This window comes from Rhincodon typus, chromosome 1 (genome assembly GCF_021869965.1).
Source record: "Rhincodon typus isolate 14 chromosome 1, sRhiTyp1.1, whole genome shotgun sequence".
NCBI classification, from domain to species: domain Eukaryota; kingdom Metazoa; phylum Chordata; class Chondrichthyes; order Orectolobiformes; family Rhincodontidae; genus Rhincodon; species Rhincodon typus.
The window spans coordinates 94,334,852-94,360,263 of record NC_063332.1 but is presented as its reverse complement, the minus strand read 5'-3'; the positions used below and the strand labels follow the sequence as shown (position 1 = coordinate 94,360,263).

At 41.2% G+C, this 25,412-nt stretch overlaps 1 protein-coding gene across 1 annotated transcript in view; it reads right to left on the bottom strand.

The window, feature by feature from the left end:
- The window catches only part of LOC109925625 (coiled-coil domain-containing protein 149), a 135,275-nt gene that overhangs the window by 86,096 nt on the left and 23,767 nt on the right, over positions 1-25,412 (bottom strand). The window contains exons 2-3 of the mRNA XM_048604901.1: positions 25,031-25,192; positions 4,958-4,996 (exon numbers count right to left, since the gene is read on the bottom strand). Of these exons, the coding sequence (XP_048460858.1) occupies positions 4,958-4,996; positions 25,031-25,192 (201 nt within the window). The remainder of the gene's footprint in view (positions 1-4,957; positions 4,997-25,030; positions 25,193-25,412) is intronic.

The window sequence follows — 25,412 nt, the reverse complement described above, 5'->3', positions numbered from 1 at the left end:
TATTTTAACCTACTCTTTGTCCCTATTATCAGGTTTTCTCCTTCCCTGGCTTACTATCAACCAACCTTTACCTGCATAATTTCCTTTCTCTTGTTCTGGGCTCCATCTGCAACTACTGTTTCACTCCTTTCCAAGCTCCCTCCATAAACGCCACAACAGCATAAACACCACCTTTTCCCAGCTACTTTAAGTTCTGAACAAGGGTCACTAGGCTTGAAACTTTAACTCTGCTTTCCGTCCTCAGGTGCTGCCAAATCTGCTGAGTTTCTCCAGCAATTTCTATTTTTGTTTTAGATTTCCAGCATCTGCAGTTCTTTGTGTAATTCGTGAACCAGTAAATTTGGTTTGTTTTGAGACCCTGGAATAATTTATCAGGTGTAATTAAACTGACTATACCAATTTGGGATTAATATAGGTTAAATCCCAACCTGGGGCAGCACAGTGGCTCAGTGGTTAGCACTGCTGTCTGTCAGTGCCAAGCTCTTTGATCTATCGCTTAACCTATCTCCATCGCTCTGTGTTATCCTCACCATTTGAAGCTGCACTGTGGCTCAGCGCTGCCTCACAGTGCCAGGGACCCAGGTTCGATTCCAGAGTCAGGCGACTGTCTGTGTGGAGTTTGCACATTCTCCCAGTGTCTGCGTGGGCTTCCTCCAGGTGCTCCAGTTTCCTCCCACAGTCCAAAGATGTGCAGGATAGGTGGATTAACCACGGTAAATGGGAGGTTATGGGGATAGGGTGCGGGGGATGGGTCTGGATGAGATACTTTTCAGTGGGTAAGTATGGATTCAATGAGCCGAAAGGCCTGCTTCCACACTGTAGGGCTTCTGTGTTTCTAAATGAAAGGAAAGTGCAGCTAAGATTAGTATAAGTAAGAGAAAGTTGGAAAAGGGCAGACTTTAGAGATCTATAAGTTGAACTGGAGTAGGTTAATTGGAAATGTGTTTTGGTGGATAAAACAGTGAATGAAAAATTGGAGACTTTCAGAAGAGATGAATAGGGTGCAAATTAGATACATATACATGAGAAATAAATATGTGATATCCGAAGCTACAATACCCTGGATAACTAAGTATATTGGTAAGAAAATAAGGAAGCAAAGGAGAATATAATGCACACTGGAATAATAGAAATCAGAAATCAGGAAGAGTATCTCAAATGCAGGAGAGGAGAGGCCGGAATAATAAATACTAACAGGAAGCATAAGGAAAGAATGGCAGGCAATGCTGAAACAAACAGTAAAATGTTCTTCAAATATATTAATAGTAAAAGGGGTTAGTGAAAAATAGAGTAGGGCCCATAAGGAACAAGCAGGTTAAGCTGCTGACTGAAGCAAAGGGTAGGGTAGAGGTATTCAATGAATATTTGGCTTCTGTTTTTCCCAAATTAGAAGATGGTGACAATAGCCCAGTTGAAAATGTTTAATTTAGATAAACATGAGGTATTGCATTTTGGTAAGACAAACCAGGGCAGGACTTACACAGTTAATGGTATGGCCCTGGGGAGGGTTGTTGAACAGAGAGACCTAGGGGTGGAGATACATAATTTCTTGCAAGTAGTGTCACAGGTAGACAGGGTGGTTAAGAAAGTATCTGGCACGCTTGCCTTCATTGGTCAGAGCACTGAGTTCAGGAGTTGGGATGTCATGTTACGGCTGCACAGGGAGCACAAAGGCCACATTTGGAATACTGCATGCAATTCTGGTCACCCTGCTATAGAAAGGAAATTACTAAACTGAAAATGGTGCAAAAATGATTTACAAGAATGTCACCAAGATTGGAGGGTTTGAATTATAAAGAGGGGCTGGGACATCTTCTCCCTGGAGTGTATGAGACTGAGGGGTGACCTTTTAGAGATTTTATAAAATCATGAGAGGCACGATAAGGTGAATAGCCAAGTTCTTTTCCCCAGGGTAGGGGGAAATCATTTCTGAAGAAGGGCCTAGGCCTGAAACGTCAGCCTTCCTGCTCCTCTGATGCTGCTTGGCCTGCTGTGTTCATCCAGCTCTACACCTTGTTATCTCAGATTCTCCAGCATCTGCAGTTCCTACTATCTCAGGAATTAGGGGTAGTTTTGTAAGTGAAGAAGAAATAGAACTAGGATAACGAATTGAAATGGTGGGTACAAATTATCACATTTAACATGCTACCACACTCCACAGGCTAACATTTATACCAACAGCGGGCAAGCCTTTGGAGTGGCACATGGCTAGATGGCAGGATGGAGTTGAAGGGGAGTATATTACCTGAGCAAAGAGGCGTGTCCAGCATGAGACAGTATTTAAGGAATCAGTAAAAGCTGCTAGAATAACATAGAAGCAGCAGCGATAAAGGTTGAAGCACATCAGAAGGAAACAGACCTCATCCAAGTTGGTAGCTGATGGGCAGATGAGGCAGCACAACTGGCCATGAGCATCGATGGCAGCAATGGCAATGGGACTGACTCACATTGCATATCTGGGTACAGGGAGATATTGCATTATCACAAACAAAAAGAGTACCAACATGGGATAAACTGATGCTGTGCTATAACCAGCCATGTGGTATCTTTCTCACCATAAGTACCAGCTCGGGTGGGAAACATAGAACAGGTAGAAATCTACAGGAGAGGAACAATGAACATACAGATGAAGGAAGACATTATGAAAACTGTAGTTCTCTCTTCTTGCCCACCGACTTTAATTTACTCCCTACCCCACCCACCTTCCTATTTTCTGCATATAAAATGACGTTTTCCCAGCCACCATCAGTTCTGAGGAAGGGTTACCGGACCCAAAATGTTAACTCTGTTTTCTCCTTCACAGATGCTTCCAGACCTGCTGAGCTTTTCCAGCAACTTTGTTTTTGTTCCTGATTTACAACATCTGCAGTTCTTTTGGTTTTTATGAAAACTGTAGTGATTGGAACCAGGTGGATCTCATTGGCTATGAGAACCTTGATTGGCCCAGGTTAGCAACCCCAATCAGGAAGCCCTCGCTGACCAATATAAACAGGGATATTTTGATTTAATCCCTACCCACCCCCTTCACTTTTTTTTCTTGTAAGCATTACCCCTATCAGACTTTGATTGTCACTGGTTCCTTGGCCACATGGGTGTTTTTTCCTGGTGGTGGAAATATTGAATAAAATTATTTGCACAACAGTGTCTTGACTGAGTCCCTGCGCTTACACACACACAACACGGGTGCTGTGGGAGAGAAAATGAACGTATAAACTGGGGATTTAAAATCTCCTCAGTTCATGGGACTGACTCCAAGCTGGCTGGCCATAGCCAGTGTATTGTGTGCAAGTAAATTAAGGGTGACTTGGTGACAAGATACCGGTGTCTGTGCAGTTATTTAAAAGACTCTGACACAGTATCTGAGCCAGTTCTCCTATCTAATCCCACTATTTGTTTTTCCACAGTTCAGCAATGATGACAGAGTGAACCTTAACCAGTGATCATTGCAGGAAAATATCATCTTGTCCTCATAACAGTCTAGACCCAAAGTCTAGCAGCTATTTTTTTATTATGATTACCTGTACCCTTGCATGGTTTATCTCCTCCTATCTAATCCCACTAATGCCTGAATACCTTACAGCTATTTGAGCTAAGGCCCAGCAGGTGCATGAAATATATAACACACTGTAGCAACATGGTTGGGCATTAGCTGACGATATCAGACATATCACCACTTGGTGGGAGGACCTGTGAAAATAGTGATCAGCAAATAAACAGATAAACCTATGGATTAGGGTTATTTCCAACATTTTGGTTACCATCCAGTTGGTTCTATACTTAACCTGCTTGGATCACCACACCAGAAGGATACACAAGAGAATCTAAGGCAAAAGGTATAGGATTAGGAGAATGTGGGGCCAAATTCATGAAGCAAGAGTACATGTGGCTGGGTCAGCCATGATAGATGGTATAACCAAGTATCTTGAAAATGTCAAGTTCAATACTTGGTCAATATCCATAGGTGACACAGCATAATGAAAACGCCATTACCATTAAGTTGGCTACTTTATGCCAGACCAAGGGTAGCTGAAGGGGTTCAATCAGTTTCAGTTAATTAAGAGTTAAGAAAATTAATTTTCCGTCAGAAATACTTTTAGTTAAAGTAAATGAAACAAAGCTGAAGAACCACAGGTATACAGAAATAGGACAAAGGATAGGCTACACTATCAGCAAAGATAAAGAAGACGTTGGGTAAAATATAAATAATGCCTACTGTGCAAAATTAATAAACTAACGCCTGGACATCTGGTCAACATATGGTGTAAACTGATCAGATCGGAATTTAATACTTGTCTTGTTCATTAAAAGCTGGAAAATATGGATCTTTGCAGAGTTGGTTTATACTGATAAGGCTGACTCTCCCTGGGTTCGCTCAAATAGATGATCATTCTGAAGAAGGGTCCCGACCTGAAACGTTGACTTTCAAACCCCTCTGATGCTGCCTGGCCTGCTGTGTTCCTCCAGCCCCACAATGTGTTGTCTCTGACTCCAGCATCTGCAGTTCTTGCTATCTCCGAGATGATCATTATCCTGTTTCAGAGACTCCTGGTAGTTTGTCAAGTTGAGCAACAACAGACCTCAATGAGTTTTCTCAAATTTCAAATATCCCTCTAGATATTATCTTTAAATTTAAAATAATCCTTTGGGTCATACTAGAATATTTCTTTAAACTAGATTCATTTCAGTTGCTCCACAATGCTAATTTCTACCAGCACTTCTCTTATGAGCATTCAATGACACGCAGTGCTCATGTTTTATCCTAGGTGATCAACTGGGATGAAATTTGATCACAGCTGGCATTTATTTCAAAAACTAGGTAAGGCTTATTTCCTTTTGTTGCATGCTGCGTTTCATTCATTTTCGTGGAATTAGTGTTGCAGTTAATTATAAAATGTAATTATAGCCAAAATAAACAAGACTTTGTCAAACAAAAACCTTCTGTTAGGTTATACCTCACCTGATTCCTCTTTTCTGGAGGGAGAGTAGGATCACCATCCTGCGGAATTAAAAAAAAACTGATATAAATGCAATATCTAATGACTACCTTTGTAACAATTTTCAAAGACTAGTTTTTTTTTGTATTTTCTTTATAGCCGAACCTCATTCCATTTGACAAAATAACCAAAATAGGGAGTGATACTTGCTGTCTATCAATAGATTCCAATTAACACAATTAACGGGATAAGATGGCATAATAAACGTCAATTTATTACCAATAGGTATTCCCGCCACAACATGAAGGAACAGGGTCAGGTACTTCACAATAAGATGGAAGAGAAAATCCTACATAAAGCAACAATCCAACCTGAGCGCTTCTTATGTACTACCAGGCAGAGGTTTTCAGAGTGACATTTTAAAATGGAAGTCTTGGAAGAAACTTTCTCCAGGATACAACAATTAAGTAGAACAGGTCAATTAGAATAATCTATAAAAATTGCATTGCATCAGAAAAACATTATGGTCCCAGCCAAACAAATAGTTTAAACTGTGAAGAACTGGTCAAGTCAAGTTGTTTCATTTTGAAATGATACAGAATAGCAGTACAGAGTGACCACAGGAATTCTTTTCCCAGTTCCTACGTGAGACTTTATAGGACCTTTTGTGGTACTTTGGGTAGTGTCCCTATCTCTGAGCCTAGAAGGTCCAGAGTAGAGTGTCATTTGAGGACTTCATGGCCAAGGAAGGTACATTAATAATACAGCCAGCAGGCTGGATAAACTTGAAAATTTTCCAAGACAGACAGACAGTAATAGCAGGATATACGATTTATTTGCCTTGTGATGGAATGAAGATTTCAGCCCTCACCAACAATATCCATTTCTCCACGTGGCATACAGTGTCATAGAGTCATACAGCACAGAAGAGGCCCTTCAGCCCATCAAATCTGCACCTCTCAACACTAATTCCACTTTCCAGCATTAGGCCCACAGCCTTGAACATTTCAAATGCTTGTCCAAGTATTTTTAAAAGGTTGTAAGGTTCACACTTCAATTATCCTCCAAGGCAGTGCATTCCAGATCTCACGACTCTCTCTGGGTGAAAAGATTTTCCTCAAACCCCCCCATCCTTAAATTTAAGTTTATTCCATCTTGTTATTGAGCCTTCAACTAGAGGGAACAGCCGCCTTCTACCCACACTGTCCATGTCTCTCATAATCGTATACACCTCAAACAGGCTCCCCCCACCTCAGCTTTAAAGGAAACTGAAATAACTCCACAAAGGTCGGTATCCTGTCGCTAAGTCACCCTCCTTTTACACATAGACAGTCCTTGACTATAGTACTGCCTCATTCAGAATCAGGTACAGATTGTCAGTATCTTTGATAGTCACCCATTTTATATGTCAGCTGGGGTCCCAATTTGGACCAGATTAACAGCCCCATTCAGGGAACTTATATTCTATGAGCTCCAGTTGGCTGACCTCATTACAGTCACTACAAGAACAATTTGAACCTATCCAGTCTCTCTTCCTAGCTAAAATGGTCCATCCCAGGCAACATCCTGGTGTATCTCTTCTACACCTCCTCCAATGCAATCACATCCTTCCCAGAGCATGGTGAGCAGAACTGCACATGCTACTCCATCTGTGGCCTAACCAAAGTTTTGTACAGCTGCAATATAATCTCCATGCTCTTATATTCTATGCCAAGACTGATACATGCAAGTGGCCTTTATGTCTTCTTGACCAGCCCATTAATATGTCCTGCAACCTTCAGGGGTCTGTGGACAAGCACCTCAAGATCCCTCTGAGTTTCCTGGTGTCCTGCCTTCATTGAGTACTCCCTTGTCTGGTTACTTCTTATGTGCACCACCTCACACTTTTCAGAGTTAAATTCCATCTGCCACTGATCTACCCATCTGACCAATCCATGTATATCCTCACTAGACGTTGCCTGAGATGGGGCATTTCAGCTATGAAGAGATGCTGGAGAGGCTCAGGTTGTTTTCTTTAGATCAGAAAAGGGTTGGGTAAGGGAGGGGGAGTGACCTGATTGAGGTGTATTAGTTTATGAGAGACATGGACATTGTGGATAGAAAGCAGCTGTTCCCCTTAGTTGAAGGGTCAATAACAAAGGAAGCATAATTTTAAGGTGAAAGGCAGGAGTTTAGAATGGATTTAAAGAATTATTTTCATATCCCGAGAGCGGTGGAAATCTGGAATGGACTGCCTGGGATGGAAGTTGAGGTGAGAAACCTCACAACCTTTAAAACATACTTGGATGAACACTTGAAATAGCACAGCATTCGAGACTGCGGCTAAGTATAGGAAAGTGAGCCTAGTGTAGATTTAGAGTATTTTTTCTTGGCTCAAATTTGATGGCCTGAAGGGCCTCTTTTGTACTGTATGTTTCTAACTTGGACCAAAGTTACCACTGGCACATTATTAAATTTGCTCTGTTCTACATAAACATGTTTGGAGCTTTGAATGCAAAAAGCTGAAGAACCCTCTTCACTGCTTCCTTGGTCTTGCTAATGGAGAGCTAAAAATAGAAAAGAAAGAAAATTGGGCAATGGGTTTTGAACAACTTCTAATGTGGAGAGAATCACCCAAGCTTACACATTAATCACAAGGTAACTCAGGACGTTCATCCAAATGTAAGCAAATTTTAATTGAAAGCCACCTTGCTGCTTGTATAATCCCTCTGCACCTCAAACACACTTTAATTTCATGGCACCGTGCAGATTTTCTATTTTTATGTTTTTGGAAAACAAATATATCTCATTGAATGGCACATCAGGAAATTGTGCATTCTCAGTCTTTCCAATAATTTTGTGTTCTAGGTGTGTATTTCTTTGCTATGCCAATAACGTAAATGCCAAAAGCTTCTCTGAAAATAATTCCTTAATAAGAATTTGTGGGTAAAGTTCATTAAAGCTCTCTTTTTCATATAGTCATATTTATTCTAATTTAATATATTTACAGCCGAAGCAAATACTTTAAAATATATTTCTAATAATTTCTACTTACATACTGTGTTGAACAAAGTAAATTGTCCCAAGATGTTTCACAGGAACTTTAACAAAAAAAACGATAACGAGCAACATAAGGAGAGAAGAAGGCAGATGACTGAACACTTGATCAAAGAGATAGGAGGAAAGAGAGGAAGAAAGGTAGGGAGGCAGAAAGATTTAGGGAGGGAATTGCAGAAAATGGGGTCTTGGCAGATGAAGGCACAGCAACCAAAGGAGAAACTGAAATCAGTGATGCTCAAGAGGTCAGAATTGAAGGAATGTACTCAGTTCAGCTGGTATAGAACTGGAGGAGATTGCAGAAATACAGTGGGCTAATGTCGTGGAAGGATTTGAAAATGAGAATGAGCACATCAAAACACAATTTTAAGCAAGAAGCTTATCCTGCAGTGAGAAAGGTACAAGTTTGTGGAGGAGGCGTAAGTGCCAGTTAATGGCAAATAGGGCTGTAGAATTGTCAAGTTACTTAAATTCCCAACCCTTGAAAAGTATAAAAAGAAAACCTCCCTGTGTCAGCAAGAGTTGACAAAAAATCTCTTCTGGTATTTAAAGTATCTGTTTGTCAACATAACACAAGTGGTATTTCTCTCTCTTCTCCCTTCAGCTTTCATCATATTATATGGGGTTGTTACAATGCTGGTTGATCAGCTTTGTGCCAGCTATCATTTTTGGCTTTATTGGGTATTTATTTGTAACCAGTTGTCTTTCCTACTGCTAACTCTTCCTATTTTTCCAGACTGGGCTGACATTGATACATACTAATATATAGCAATGTCTGGTTTCTTTCATAGCCAACGAGTTCTAGAGTGGGATAACAGGGTGTAGAGCCGAATGAACACAGCAGGCCAGGCAGCATCAGAGGAGCAGGAAAGCTGATGTTTCAGGTCTGGACCCTTCTTCAGAAATGGGGGAGGGGAAGGGGACTCGGAGATAAATAGAGAGAGGGGGAGGCGATGTTGGAAGGTGGATAGAGGAGCTAAAAGGTGGAGAGAAGACAGACAGGAGAAGGAGGCAGGGATGGAGCCAGTAAAGGTGAGTGTAGGTAGGGAGTTGGGATGGGGGTTGGTCAGTTGGGAGGGAGGGGCGGGTAGATGGGAGGGAAGATGGACAGGTCAAGGAGGCAGGGATGAGGCTAGTAGGTAGGAAGTGGGGGTGGGGGGTTGGTCAGTGAGGTGGGAGGACCGGATAGGTGGGAGAAAAGACGGACAGGTCAAAGAGGCGGGGACAAGCTGGGCTGGTCTTGGGAGAATGTGAGTTGGTCATTGGAGAGTGTGAGTTGGCATTACAATAGCCTAATGGCCATAAAGGACCATGAAGGTTGTAGGGGCATGAGGTGGCAGACTTGGTATGCAGCCCAGAAAAGCAGTCATGGGAGTTGGATGGAGGTATTTGTTGGCATGGAAGGTATGGGGGAAGGAAATTAGTTTGTATTAACTTGACATGATGACTCTAAGGGACTATGGAGTAGATGGATGAACATGAGTTGGCATTAAGTTGGCATGGAAGCTACAAGGAATGATGGGGGCTGGATGGGGTCAGGGGTTGTCATAGAGGGCATAAGAAGTCATGGGAAGTGATGGGGACATGAGTTGGTATGGATGGTGAATCAGAGTAGGGATGATGAGGGATAAGGGCTAGAGGAGTTAATATTTAACAAAACAACTGAGGCTTTCATAAGCGCTATTTTGGGGTTAGGAACTTGGGGAAGTGTTCAGGGGAGTGTGGCATGCTTTAAAGATTCAATCAGAGTGTTTCAGGACAAATAAATTTGAAAGGTAACAACAAACGTAAAAACTTTGAAGAGGAAAGGGAGGTTTGAGGTACAGGCCAAAGCAGAGAAAGGGGTCAGAGTGAGAAACAGCAAAGGTTTTAATAGTGACTTTGGCATTAGAAGTGGAGATGAGGCTATGGCTGAACAAATCAGTAGCTGCAGACAAAGTGTGAAGGACCAAGGGCAAGACAATTGATATTTTGAAACTGCTGTTGTAAGTGAATTGGGACATGATTTTGCAAAATCCCCTGGCAAAATCTGAGTTGAATTGGGAATGGGATGGAAGATCATGTAGGTTGATTGTAACACAAGGATGTAATCAGAGAAGGCCTTATCTGTGTTTGACATGATGGGAGTAGCACAGCCATTTGAGATGTCAACTTTCATAGAACCATAGAACATCACAGAATCATCACAGAACCCCTATAGTGTGGGAACAGCCCTTCGGCCCAACAAGTCCACACCGACCCTTGGAGCATCTCACCCAGACCCATCGCCCTATAGCCCCCCTAACCTACACATCCCTGAACACTATGGGGCAATTTAGCATGGCCAATCCACTTAGCCTGCACATCTTCTGATTGTGGGAGGAAACTGGAGCACCTGGAGGAAACTCACACAGACACAGGGAGAATGTGCAAACTCCACATAGACAGTCGTCCAAGGGTGGGATCGAACCTGGGTCCCTGGTGCTGTGAGGCTGGAGTGATAACCACTGGGCCACCATGCCGCCCAAACTTTAAATGGCCAAAGCTAATTCTGGGGACTTGCCATGGAGATGGGGATTCAGGAAGAATGTGTGCGCATTAATTTAGAGAAAAAAACCATGATGAAGTGAGACAGAGTTTGAAACCACCAAGGATGAGAAGTGCATAGACTCAGAAGGAACACGGTGAAGATATCTCAGTAAGAATGTTTCTTTAATCACAATTGCACGGCTAGTAGAGAAGAAGGAGCTTCAATAAAACGTGATAAGAGTTGAACAATGTGATTGCACAAAGAAGAATGCTGCACACATTCAGAACCTTAAACTTATAAAAATAATTTTTTAAATCTATGGTCTTATCTGATGATGTACTCTTCCATTTGTATTTCTGTCACTTTCTATTGCACTCTGGTTATCAATAGCTAAATTGCTGCCCTGCCCTACTACTTTGTTGTTTCCTTTTACTTGCTATCTCCCAACTTTTTAGTTTCAAGCCCTCTGCAATACCGTTGTTTTACGATTCTAGAACCAGGGGTCACATTTTAAGGATAAGGGTAGGCCATTTAGGACTGAGATGAGGAGAAATTTCTTCATTCAGAGAGTGCTGTGCCTGTGAAATTCTCTTCCACTGAAAGCAGTTGAGAAAAGAAACATTGAACGTTTTTACGAAGGAGATAGATATGGTTCTTAGGGATAAAGGAATCAAAGGTTATGTGGAGTAAGCAGGAACAGGGTCCTGAGTTGGATGATCACCATGATCGTACTGAATGGTACAGCAGGCTCAAAGGGCCAAATGGCCTACTCCTGTTCCTATTTTCGATATTTTTATGATTATCCAGAACATGGAACCAGCACGGTTGAGGTGTACATCATTCAATATGGACAGCTCCCAGTCTCAGCAGCACAGCTGTGAGTGCCCCAGGAATTGAAAACCATTTCCTGACACTACCTTTGAGGCACAGATTCATCTTTCTAATGCTATTAATGCCTGTGGGCATTTACTTGTGGCTAAGAGAATGACGAGCATTCCAGCTTATTTCTGTTTCTTTAAAAGCAGGTTGTTTGACTTAGAATCATTGGAATAGATTCATACAGCTATACAGCATGGAAACACCCTTTGGTCCAATTCGTCTGTGCTAACAGATATCCCAAACTGATTTAGTCCCTTTTGCCAGTATTTTGCACTTATCCCTCTAAATCCTTCCTCTTCGTGTACCCATCCAGATGCCTTTTAAATGTTGTGATTGTACCTGCCTCCATCACCTCCTCTGGCAGCTCATTCCATACACGCACCACCCTCTGGGTGAAAACATTGCCCCTCAACTCCCTTTCCCGTCTCACCACAAACTTATGGCCCCTAGTTTTGGACTCCCCTACCCTGGGAAAAAGAGCTTGGCTATTCACCCTATCCATGCCCCTCATGATATGAGATCACTCCTCAGCCATCGACGTTGAGTCGCAACAATGTCCCAGCCTATTCAACGTCTCCTTATAGCTCAAACCTTCCAATCCTTGTAAATCTTTTCTGAACCCTTTCAAGTCTAACAACATCTTCCCTAAAGCAGGAAGGCCATAACTGAACACAGTGTTCTAGAAGTGGCCTCACAATATCCTGTACAACTGCACATGAGTTCCCAACTCCGACACTCAATGCACTGACTCTTAAAGGCAACCGTGCCAAATGTCTTCTTCACTGCCCTGTCTATCTGCAACTCTACTTTCAAGGAACTATGCATCTGCATCCCTAGATATCTTTTTTTGGCAACACTGCCCAGAGCCCTACCATTAACTGTATAAATCTTGCCCTGGTTTGCCTAAACAAAATGCAACACCTCACATTTATCTAAATTAAACTCCATCTGCCACTTCTCAATCCATTGGCCCATCTGTTCAAGGTCCCATTGTACTCTGAGATAATCTTCTTCACTGTCCACTACTACCACCAATTTTGGTGTCATCTGCAAACTTACTAACCATGCCTCTTTCTTCACATCCAAATCACTTATATAAATGATGAAAAGCAGTGGACCCAGCACCAATCCTTGTGACACACCACTGGTCACAGGCTTCCAGTATGAAAAACAACCTTCTACCACCATCCTTCAAGCTAATTTTGTGTACAAATGACTAGCTCCCCCTGTATAACGTGTGGTCTAACCTCGCTAACCAGTCTACCATGCGGATCCTTGTCGAATGCCTTGCTGAATTCAATACAGACAATGTCTACTGTTCTGCCTTCATTAATCTTCTTTGTAACCTCTCCAAAAAACTCAACTAAATTAGTGAGAAACAGTTTCCCATGCACAAAGCCATGTTGACTATTCCTAGTCAGTCCTTGCCTTTCCAAATGTGTATAATTCCTGTCCGTCAGAAACCCCTCCAGCAACTTACCCACTGACGTCATGCTCACTGGTCTATAGTTCCCTGGCTTTTCCTTACCACCTTTCTTAAATAATGGCACTACATTAGCCAACCTCCACTCTGCCAGGACCTCACCCATGGCTGTCAATGATATAAATATCTCAGCAAGAGGCCCAGCAATATTTTCCTTAGCTTCCCACAAAGTTCTGAGATACACCTGATCAGGCCTTTCTGCTTTTAAGACCTCTAGTACTTCCTCTTCTGTATTATGGACATTTTTCAAGACATTTCTGTTTATTTCCCAAGTTCCCTATCTTCCACTTCCTTCTCCACAGTAAATACTTCTAATAATTTTTTGATTGAATACTTGAAAAAGCCCACAGTTACAGCTTCATGTCAACAGTCAATACGTTCAGTTTGATCATGACAATGATGCTAACATTTTGTTGCAGGCAGTCATGTTTGATTTACAAATTAAATCTGTAGGTAAATGACATTGGCTACTTATATTGGGCCAGTAACCCATATGTCCAGTTTCACACTTTTAACAATATAAAGAGACTGATTTTGCAGCAAGACTGATTTTATCAGGCAAGTATCATACATTTCCCCTGCCTCCAAGTGCTTTCCTATCATTTTCTGACCAAAAGTTGTCTTATGTAATTTGCAGCACTTTTCACAATCACCAGATGTCTCAAAGCATTTGGCTTATTTTGGTGACCTACAAGTGCAGAGCTGTCTCCTGCCCCAGTACGTAAACTGGCAGGGCCAGTGACGTCCACACAGCTGCCTGCATCAAAAATGACGCAGACTAAATCCAACAAGAAAGAATGACACATTGAACTGGAAACTGCAAGCAATGCTATATCCAAAAACGCATTTCTTTTTAAATTGAATATAGTAACATTGAAATAGATGGTATATGTCATATTCCATGTATTATTGGTAACAGTGTAACTAGCATGGATTCAGTTTACTTGAAAAAAAAGTTTAGTTAAGAGCTCTCAACTTGTAATTTCCAACAGCCATGGATGCAACCAGTCTCTCGCTTGTTTCTGCTAGTCTATATGTTCAGTTGGTCATTGGTTTCATCCTTTAGCTCATAAACATATACAACTCTGAAAGCAATAAAACAAGTGTTTTAGATAATTACTGCATGAGATTCCTAAGATAATTATTATAACATTTGCTGTAACTGTAATGTGCCAAAAAATAGAATTTTTCTTTTTTTTTCTTCTTTTTAATTTAATTCAGTCATGGAATGTGGGGTGTCACTGGCTGGCCAGCATTTATTGCCCAACCCTAGTTGCCCTTGAGAAAGTGGTGGTGAGCTGCCTTCTTGAACTGCTGTAGTCCATGTGTTGTAGGTAGATCTACAATGTCGATAGGGTGGGAATTCCAGGATTTTGACCCAACACAAAAGGAATAGTGATATGTTTCCATATCAGGATGGTGAGTTCCTTGGAGGGGCACCTTCAGATGGTGGTTTTCCCATGTATATGCTGCCTTTGTCCTTCTAGATGGAAGTGGTTGTGGGGTTGGAAGGTGCTGTCCAAGGATCTTTGGTGAATTTCTGCAGTTCACCTTGAAGGTCACATACATTGCTGCTACTAAGCGTCATGGTGGAGGGTATGGATACTTGTGGAAGTGATGCAATCAAGTGGGCTGCTTTGTCCTGGATGATATCAAGCCTCTTGAGTTGCTGGCACTGCACTCATTCAGGCAAGTGTGGAGTATTCCATCATACTCCTCCTGTTTAGATGGTGGACAGGCTTTGGAGAGTCAAGAGGTGAGTTACTCCCTGAAGGATTCCAAGTCTCTAACATGTTTTTGTAGCCATTATATTTATGTGGCTAGTCCAGTTCAATTTCTGGTCAATGGTGACCACAGGGTGTTGATAGTGGGGCTTTCAGCAATGGAAACATCATAGAACATCAAGTCACGATAGCTAGATTGTCTCTTATTGAAGATGGTCATTGCCTGGCATTTGTGTGGCGTAAATGTTACTTGTCACTTTTCAACCCAAGCCTGGATATTGTCCAGTTCTTGTTGCATTTGAACAGGGACTGCTTCAGTATCTGTCAAGTCGCAAATGATGCTGAACATTGTGCAATTATCAGTAAACATGCCCACTTCTGACCTTATGATGGAGGGAAGGTCATTGATGAAGCAAGTAAAGAAGCATTAGAACACTACCCAGAGGAATTCCTGCAGAGATGTCCTGCGAATGAGAAGACTGGCCTCCAACAACCACAACCATTTTCCTTTGTGCCGGTTATCAATCAAACCAGTGGAAAACTTTCCCCCTGATTCCCAAAACTCTGGTTTTGCTGGGTTCCTTAAGGCCACACTGTCGAATGCAGCCTTGATGTCAAGGGCTGTCACTCTCACCTCAGCTCTTTTGTCCATGTTTGAACCAAGGCTGTAATGAGGTCAGGAAATGGGTGGCCCTGGCAGAACCCAAACTAGGCGCCACTGAGCAGGTGCTGCTTGATAGCACTGTTGATGACACCTTCCAGCACTTTACTGATGATCAAGAGTAAAGTGATGGAGTAGTAATTGACCGGGTTAGATTTGTCTTGCTTTTTATGTACAGGACACACCTGTGAAATTTTTCATATTGTTACATAGATGCCTGTGTTGTCACCGTATTGGAACACCTGGAGTACAAGTCTTCAGGACTACTGCCAGAATGATGTCAGCACCCATAATCTTTGCACTACCCAATGACTCCAATTGTTTCTTGATATTGAGTGGAATGAATTGAACTGGATCCTGTGACACTGGGGACCCCTGAAGGAGATTGAGATGAAACATCCATTTGGCATTTCCAGTTGAAGATTATTGCGAATGCTTCAGCCTTATTTTTTGCATAGATGTGTTGGGCTTCCCATCGTTGAGGACGGGGATATTTGTCAAGCCTCCTCCTCCAGTGAATTGTTTAATTGTCCACCACCATTCACGATTGAACATGGCAGGGCTGCACAGCTTAAATCTGATCTGTTGGTTGTGGGATCACTTAGTTCTGTTTATCACTTGCTGCTTATGCTGTTTTGCGTGCAAGTCGTCCTGTTTGGTAGCTTCACCAGGCTAACACCTCATTTTTAGGTATGCCTTGTGCAGCTCCTGGCATGCCCTCCTGCACTCTCTATTGATCCAGGATTGATCCCCTAGCTTGATGTTAATGGCTGAGCGGGCGATATGCCAGGCCATAAAGTCGAAGATTGTATTTGAGTACAAGTCTGTTACTGTTGATGATCCACAGCACCTCATGGATCCCAGTCTTGAGACATTAGATCTATTTGAATTCTGTCCCATTTAGCATGGTGATAAAACCACACAACATGATGTCAAGTATTCTCAGTGTGAAGGTGGGACTTTGTCTCCACAAAGACTTCTGCAGTGCTCACTCTTACCAATTGTGTCATGGATTATTGCATCTGCTGCAGGCAGATTGGCAAACGTGAGGACAAGTATGCTTTCCCTTCTTGCTGATTCCCTCATCATCTACTACAGACCCAGCAATGACTTTTCAGACCCAACTGGCTCGATGAATAGTTCTGCTGCTGAGCTACTCTTGATGGTGGACAGTGAAGTCCCCCATCTAGTGTATGTTCTATACTGTTGCCATTTTTAATACTTTATCCCAGTGTTATTCAACATGGAGAAGCAGTGATTCATTAGATGAGGGAGGATGGTACATGGTAATCGGCAGGAGATTTCCTTGCTCAATTTTGACCTGATGCTATGAGACTTCCTAGAGTCAGGAGTCAATATTGAGGATTCTCAGAGCACCTCCCCCCGGCTGTAAACCACTGTACTTCAACTTTCTGCACTGTAGGAATTCTGCGATTCCGTTCCTAGAGGGTATTAGTGAACCAGATGGGTTTTTCTGACAATTGGCAATGATTTCATGGTCATCATCAGACTTAATACCAAAGTATTACTGAATTCAAATTCCACCATCCTTTGTGGTGTGATTCAAACCTGGGTGCTCAGAATTTACTGGGTTTCTAGATTAATAGTCCAGTGATAATCCAGGTAGTTCTCCTATAATGCGATAGTTGTGTTTTTGCAGGACCTTGAGCTACAGAAAATTGCAATAGGAAATCGCTACAGAAAATCACCATACCTGTACAGCAGAAAGTTCACATTATCCAAACAGTGTCCATTATTCATCAATCGCGTTACAGCCAACTCACGTTAACAAAACACGCATTATAACTGAACTACCTGTACCACTGTGCCATCGCCTCTCCATTTCGGTTGTAGTCGAGTCCAGAAAGTTATTTGACAACTTAAATAGGCAATGTGCTGTTTTCTTCTCTGTGGAGTGTATGAATAGGGCAGCTTTCACAGTGTCTAACCAGTGCTATAAGTATGAGAGAAGGATAGCAAGCAATGACTCAAGCAAGAAGCAGTGAGAGTCAGAGTGAGGGGCAGACATAGCTCACAAGATGGGCAGCAAGTGATCAGGAAAAGCTCAGGAGGAGGGATGGCAAGCAGTAAGCAAGACGGAAGTGGGTGGTGAACGGGGGCCAGTGGAAGGCAGTGACCAGAAGGTAGTGGGTGGGCAGTCGGTAGGACACGGTGAGTGGGCAGCAAGTTGGAAGGCAACTAATGGGCAGCAATGAGGGCTTGAGAGAAGGGCAGACAGATTGGCACAGCTACAAGTGAGTATTGCTAACACTTATCGTACACACAGTGAGATCATCAGTGGGTAACAGAAAATGAGCTCACACTGGAGGATAGAATGGGCGCCATATGCATACGTGTAACTGTTTGATCTCAAAAACAGTGTTCAAAATGCTTGGGAGTGGTGAGCAAATTCGCCCTCAAAATGTCACAAATAGCCCAGAAGAAATGACACAAAATTCAAAACATTGGAAGAAAAGTCATCCCGTATTTTTTATTTGGAGGAATAGCGAGTATGGGGGAGGCAGAATCTATGGGGACCATTCCTCCAGTTACAGATTCTTTCACATGCTGGCTGCTCCAGCCCCTTCAAAGACACGTTCCTCCAGAGGTTCCACTCTTGCTGCTCTACAAGGGATAGAATCTATAATCGGATGAGCAGCAAGGCCAGAACGGAGGGAACTTAAGAGGGGAAGTTAATCTGCTGCTGTCATGGAGGTAATTTGGCTGGAAGTGATCAATCACCTCAAACAGCTGTTACAGCTGCTAGACAACAGTAAAACGGAAGTTACCAGAAACCCAATGATTGGGGATAAAGTACAACTCACACCACTCCATGACTAGCAAATCGTGACCATGGTAAAAAAAATGTTCCTCTGAACACAGTTCTTACTTTCCCACCTCCACTAACGAGCAAAAGTTCCCAAAACTGAAAGCTGACTTCACAATTTTTATCTGAAGAAAAATTTCCTAACAATGCTTCATCACTGTGTTGTGTTGTTTTCAATGTAAGTCAACTAACAAAATCCTGAGGTTACAATTGACCAGAAACTGAACTGGATTAGCCATTTTTTATTTTAATTCATTCACGGGATGATGCTAGTATTTATTGCCCATCCCTAACTGCCCAGATGCAAGTGAAGAGTCAACCACATTGCTGTGGGTCTAGAATCACATGTAGGCCAGACCAGATAAGGGTGGCAGTTTTTCTTCCCAAAGGACATCCCTTAAAAGATATTATAAACATTGTGGCTACAACAACAGGTCAGAGGCTTAGCATCCTGCAGTGCATAACTCATCTCCTGACTATCAACATCTGTCCACCATCGACAAGGCAAAGTCAGGAGTATGATGGAATATTCCCCACTTGCCAGAATGAGTGCAGCTCCAACAACACTCAAGAACCTTTACACCATCCAGGACAAAGCAGCCCACTTGATCAGCATCACATTGACAAGATCCACACCCTCCACCACTAATGCCCATTAGCAGTAAGTACCATTGATAAGATGCACAGCAAAAAGTCACCAAGGGTCCCTTAGACAGAAGTTTCCAAACCCATGAGCACTATCATCTGGCAGGTCAAAAAGCACGGGAACACAACCACATCTGCAACTTCCACTCCAAACCACTCATTAATCCTGATCTGGAAATATACCAAACTTCCTACAGGGTCATTGGGTCAAAATACTGGAAACCCCTCTCTAACAGCATTGTGGGTCTGCCAAAGTGCCCAGTGTGCTCGTAAGACTCAGAGTATCACAACTGTTTAAATGGGTATTGGTAAAAACGATTTTTCAGTATCTATAAAAATTTAACGTACTCTTCTGTAACAATTTTCTAATCCTGATTAAGGAACGACAGAAGAAAAACCAATCAAATTTCTGAATCCACCTCACAGTCCTTTAAGAGGATAATGGTCTCCACCTTGTCCATCATACACGTAACCAAAAAGAACATTTCTAACAAAATTAATGCACAATTATCGCATCACAATCCTGATCTGTATCATATAGATAGTAGAGGTGAGCTATATAAAGCAGAAATTCCAGCTTCTGACCTGCTCTTCTAACAACAGTGTTTATTTGACTGATCCATTCAGTTTCTGGATGATAGTAACCCCCATGATGTCATTAATGTGGATTTCATCAATTATAAAGGCATTCAATGTCAAGGGGAGATGGTTTCCACCTCTTTTGTTGAAGATAATCATTTCCTGGTACTTGCTGTTACTGTTGCTTATCATAGCAAACCTTGATATTGTGCAGGTCTTTCTGCATTTGGACATGGACTGCTTCAGTACCTGATGAGTCACAAATGTTGTTGAACAATATGCAATCATCAGCAAATATCTGCACTTCTGACCTTATGATAGAATGAAAGTCATCAATTAAGCAGTTGAAGGTGGTTAGGCCTAGGACACTAACCTGAAAAACTCCTGCAGCATTGTCCTTGGGCCGAGATGTTTGACTGCCAATAATTGCAAACATCTTCTTTTGGCCTAGGCATGCCTCCAATTAGTGGAGAAGTCTCCCCACACCCCGAGGAAGGGTCACCGGACCCGAAACGTTAACTCTGACTTTTCTTCACAGCTACTGCCAGACCTGCTGAGCTTTTCCAGCGACTTCTGTTTTCCTCCCCACACTCAACTGATTGCACTGACTTCAGTCTTGCTAAGGCTCCGTGATGTCACACTAGATTAAGTTCTGTAAAGGTCATTCACTCTCACTTCACCTCTGAATTCAGCTCCTTTGTCCATGTTTAGACCAAGACTGCATTGAGATCTGGAACTGAGTGATCTGGTACAACCTAAACTGTGCCTCAGTGAGCAGGCTGTTATCGTACAGGTGCCACTGATAGCATTACCGATGGCACCTTCCATTTCTTTGACGATTCAGTCTAAACTGACAGTGCAGTATTTGGCCTGGATTGCGTTGCTGCCAGATAGAGCAAAATTACACAAGTCAAAAAGGAACAGAGAAAGAATTGGAAAAAAGGAATGAATGAGGAAGACATTTATAGAAAGAGACAGTTTTACTCCATGAGCAACATCAATAGAAACCAATCTGTCATGGGATCGAGGATTTCAGTAGATTTTCTTTCCCTTCACAGTTAGAAGGACTGTTGTTTTGAAACAGTAAAATATATTACAGCGAGTTTACTTGTCAATTTGAGCATTTCTTTTTCTATTCTACTCTCAAATACAACTCAACTGTATTAACTGGCAGGGTGTAATTGGTGTAACATACGTAAGGTCTGACTGCACTCAATTTTACAAATGCATGATATATACTCAGCTCCAAAGGAGACAAACCAGCTTTCCATAATATGAGCAGAGCTGATGTTAATAAAAGCATGACAGTATGCAGCATGATCAGAATTCTTATGACTTATTTGAGTGCATTACAAATTTGCTGCATCAACATACCAGAATTACTATCTTCGAGCTCCAGTAAAGAAACCATTTACATATGAATCACACAATTTGAAATCCAACGCTTACAGATAAATTTTTCCTCAAACAATGAACTGAGCACTGTTATAATGTTAAAACAAAGAACCAAATGTAAGATTTTCTCTTTTCCAACTCTTTTTTTTTAAAGGGAGTATAGTTGGGAACGTAAAGAATGAGCCACTGAAATACATTGCAGCTTTTGATCTGCACGGCAATACATTTATGCAGTTTTATGCAATCACATCGATGTGATAAACAGTGAAGAAACAATTAAGAAAAACTGCTACATTTCACTGAAGTACAGAAATATCACATAAGAGATGAACAAGGAGTAGAAATCGAGAAATTTAACATCTATCAAGGGGAAAGATACAACTGTGGAGGGGCAAATGCATGAACATGGATAGAAATTAATATTGCTAAATGTGACATATTCTAATTGGGAATTCCTGTCAACTGCCAGCTCAAGTAAAGCTGAAGTGAAACAGAACCAGGAACAACCAAGAGAGAAGGTAAAATATTAACAATTCTAAAGTGACAATCTCTCTTAACTACCACAAGTGAACAGAATACAAGAGCAGTTGCTGCATTGCATTTAGTATTCAGCCGTCTACCACAACTCAGCAGTGAACTGGAACTGGGTGAATACTTGGTACCAGGGATTTTTTTGATACAATAAGTTTTGACACTGTAATTAAAATCAAGGCCAAAAGTAATAATGTAAGCTTCTAAGACTAAAGCACTAACTTTTCCAACTATGAAAAGAGTATTCGGGAAGATTAAGAAAGAAAACAAAAGCAGAATGAAAGTTTTAGATTGTGCATCTGTTTGGAATTAACCATAGAAAGCAGCCATGTCTCCCTGCAGAGAGAAACACATTCAGACCACAACTGCACACTTTGATCAAAAAATGTAAAAAGGTAAAGGAAAGTGTTTTAAAGATATGCAGAGCTAAAGAAAATTCAGGTCCCTAACCATACAAATATCTTTTGAGAATAATTACAATCAATATGGAAGAGGTAAGACTTCAGATAGCCATGGGCAACAGAGTAGCACAGTGGTTAGCACTGTTGCCTCACAGCACCAGGGACCTGGTTTCAATTCCACCTTAGGTGACTGTGCAGAGTTTGCAGATTTTCCCCGTGTCTGCGTGGGTTTCCTCTGGGTGCTCCGGTTTCCTTCCACAGTCCAAAGATGTACGAGTTAGGTGGTTTGGCCATGCCAAATTGCCCCTAGTGTTCAGGGATGTGTAAGTTAGGTGCATTAGTCACGGGAAATAAAGGGTAGGGGGATGGGTTTGGATGGAATGCTGTTTGGAGGGTCAGTGTGGGCATGTTGGGCTGAGTAGCCTGTTCCCACTCTCTGGGAATTCTAAGATTCTAAATTATTCTCCTTATCCTTCGCCTCCTCGACATACATTGCATTCATGGATATCTCATGACTACTGAATTGCCACCAAATAAACAATGTTTTGGCAATCTAGCAACTGAATCCTATTTCTGCTTAAACTGGTTTGTCCTGTTTGATTGTCATGGATCTGATGAACAAAAGCCCAGTTGCGTGGAAAGATAATTTTGTGTTAAAAATGTACCCTTTTTTCTATGTCTCCTTGTAAGTTCTTTCCTTCCTTTAATTTTTGATGGTTATGGGAATAGTTTGGGTGTTAAGAATGACACTCTGAAATACATTCTGCATTACCAATAAATTTACAGAGCCTGATCACCACTAGTATTGCAAGGCCAGCAATTATTTCCTATCCCTAACTGTCCTTGATCAAGTAATTACACTATGGGAAAGGGAGTTCCAGGTTTTCGACCTAGCAATAATGGAGGTACAGGGATCTAGTTCCAAGTCAGGAGATGTTTGAGTCGGACAGGAACTTACAGATGGTGGTGTTCCCAAGGATTTGCTGTCATTATTCTTCTAGGTGTTGGAGATTGCTGGTTTGGAAGGTGCTTTCAAAGGAACCTCTGTGAATTGCTATAGTACACTTTGTAAATTGTTCACACTGCTGCCACTGTGGGTAGTGGAGGTTGGAGGGACGATTTATGGTGGTGGGATGGTGTGTCAATCGAGCAGACTGCTTTCTCTGAGAATATGTTGACCCTCTTGAATGTTGTTGGAGCAACACATCCAGCTAAGTGCAGAGTATTTGATCACACACCAGGCCCACGCATTGTAGATAGTGAGCAGGCTTTATGGATGGAAGGTAATTTACTTGCTATAGAATTCATAGCCTCTGCCCTACTCTTATAGCCACAGTATTTATACTTCGCTCTTTGCAATTTCTCTTTAAGCTTTGATAAGCCACAGACATACGTAAGCGCAGAAGCTACATTATTGATATAGGAAGATACAAATCTAACAAATACATGGCAAGAGATGGATTATGGGGGAAGCTGGCACATAACAGCAACTGGATGATGCAGTAGCACCCGATACTCAAGAATGTAAACAGAAGGGATGCTGCAGCAAGCCATCTGCTGGTAGGCATTAACATCACACATGTAGAATCCAAGATCACCCATCCCAGAAATAAAGATATTGGAAACAACTTTCAGGAAGGAACAAAACTTAAATCCCAAATCTCCTACTGCAAATTATCCATTGGACAAGTTTTCTTCTGGATTTATGGATAGGCTATGTTGTTTGTTAACTTTGTTCATTATTTTAACTTGTTCTGATATGATTTTTGGTTGTTAACATCTGGATAGTTTGCTGGCTGGGAAGATAACATGACTACTTAAACAAAGGCAGGAAAAAATCTTAAACAATTTGCAGTTGCATGATCAGTAGTTTTAGAAAACTAAATAAGAAACTTGGTTGGCTTTGTCTGGTTTATTGGTTGATTACTGCTAGCTTCTGTCAGTCTGTCCATATTTCAGCCAATCCGCAGAGATAGCTGGTCATTTGAGACATACAGTAAAATGTGACATAATCTGCCATGCTAAGAGCACACTGAATAAAACAACATTCACAACATGGCTCAAAGTCAGATGCTCATCTGGTGAACTAACACAGACAGAATGGGCCATATGGCCTCCTCCTGTGCTAACTTTTCAGTGAGGAGCCTGTCATGAACTCTAGATTTGACCAATGTTAGGCTGTTTGGTTATGAGAAAAAAAAAATAAACTAGTTCAGAGTAGCTTATGGCAAATCATCAAGATTTATTTAAGGAACACTACAGCCAGCCAGGAAACTCCGAAAACGAATTACAATCTGTTGGAATTCTTTGAAGCTTTAACTAAAATGATTATACAGAATACTCCATTACATCCACTCTGTTTGGATTTTCACTAGGCATTTGATGTTGCTTTTATATGTTTGGCTCACTGAAAAAATAATGAGGTTTATTCACAAAAAAGCATCAATGGCTAAGTGGAATCAGGATGTTCCAACTTTATGCTGATCATTGGCCAGATCAAATATGAAATATTGGATAATGTAGGCCACATCGCAGCTGAACAGGAACATACCTGCCTGTGATTTCCAAGGATAGAGGAACCTCGCATTATTTAAATATCACAAGTGGATGGCCAAACTAGATGCACATTTTGAGTTATTAACTGTCCCAGATATTGCAGGGCAGCACACCAGTTTTGTGGTACCAAGCTCCACCCAGAAACATTATTTGGATAGATCATGAATTATCAGCCACGATATGTTTAAAAGAGATGGAATTTATGAAGAAAGATTCATACATTTAGAAGAGTTTGCATTAGAGACAGGTTTGCAAAGACAAACAATCCAGATTTTTAAAAAATCTAACATATTATGAAGAAGGTACATGCTAATAGGTTGTTTATTTTAGACTGCCAATTCAAAGCCAGATAGTACAATTGGTTCATATTTTACACAGTAAAAAAATCTATCAAATTCATAGCAGGTTCTGGGCTCTGATTTGCACAATTCCCCAATCTAGTTCTGTTTCCTGATTCTGAAATCACCTGAAGCCTTTTGCTACTGTGACATGGCAATGGTCAAGAATGTAATCCCTTTTTGTGTAATTTTCAATTTGAACTGTAGAAGGCCACATTAATGGCACAGTCCAAGATTTGCAACTGGATGTGCAACCTCCAGCTATAATGGGTTTTACTTCCCTTGCTCTAATATGATCCATCATTACATTTCTGGATTGGATCACTGATTACACAACAGCTTTAATATTAATGAAATGGAAATTCAGTCTTGGGTTAGTAAGAAAATTCAATCTTGGGTTAGTGCATAAATTCACCCTAAAAGCTTAAGAAGCCTGAAATAAGACTAAATTACAAATAACATTTTCCTAATAATTTATTTTTTAAAATCCACTTTTACATTATAATTAGGATGTATTAAAATAGCAACTTACTATTAGTTCTCTGTACTTTTTCTTTAATGATTGATGGCGCTCCCGAAGCTGATTAGCCATTAGTTTGTACTGGTCCCGTTCTTGTTGGCATGTATCAAGCTCCTTGGAGAGAATCAAAAGAGCTTCTTTCTTGCTCTCCAGCTTTCTTTTGCATATCAAATACTAAATCAAGGGAAACGTTGAAATTAGACCAAAACATAATGTAAAACCACACAAATTTTAGACTTAGTACTTTTTAAAGAAACAGCAATTGATTTCTTTTTCAAATTTCTGCAAGTTTCCATAATCTATTAAAATTTTAAGAAATATATATTAACATTTAAACAAGCAACTCAAGCTTCCTTATGTAGATACATTTGAGTGCTACAACAAATGACAATGA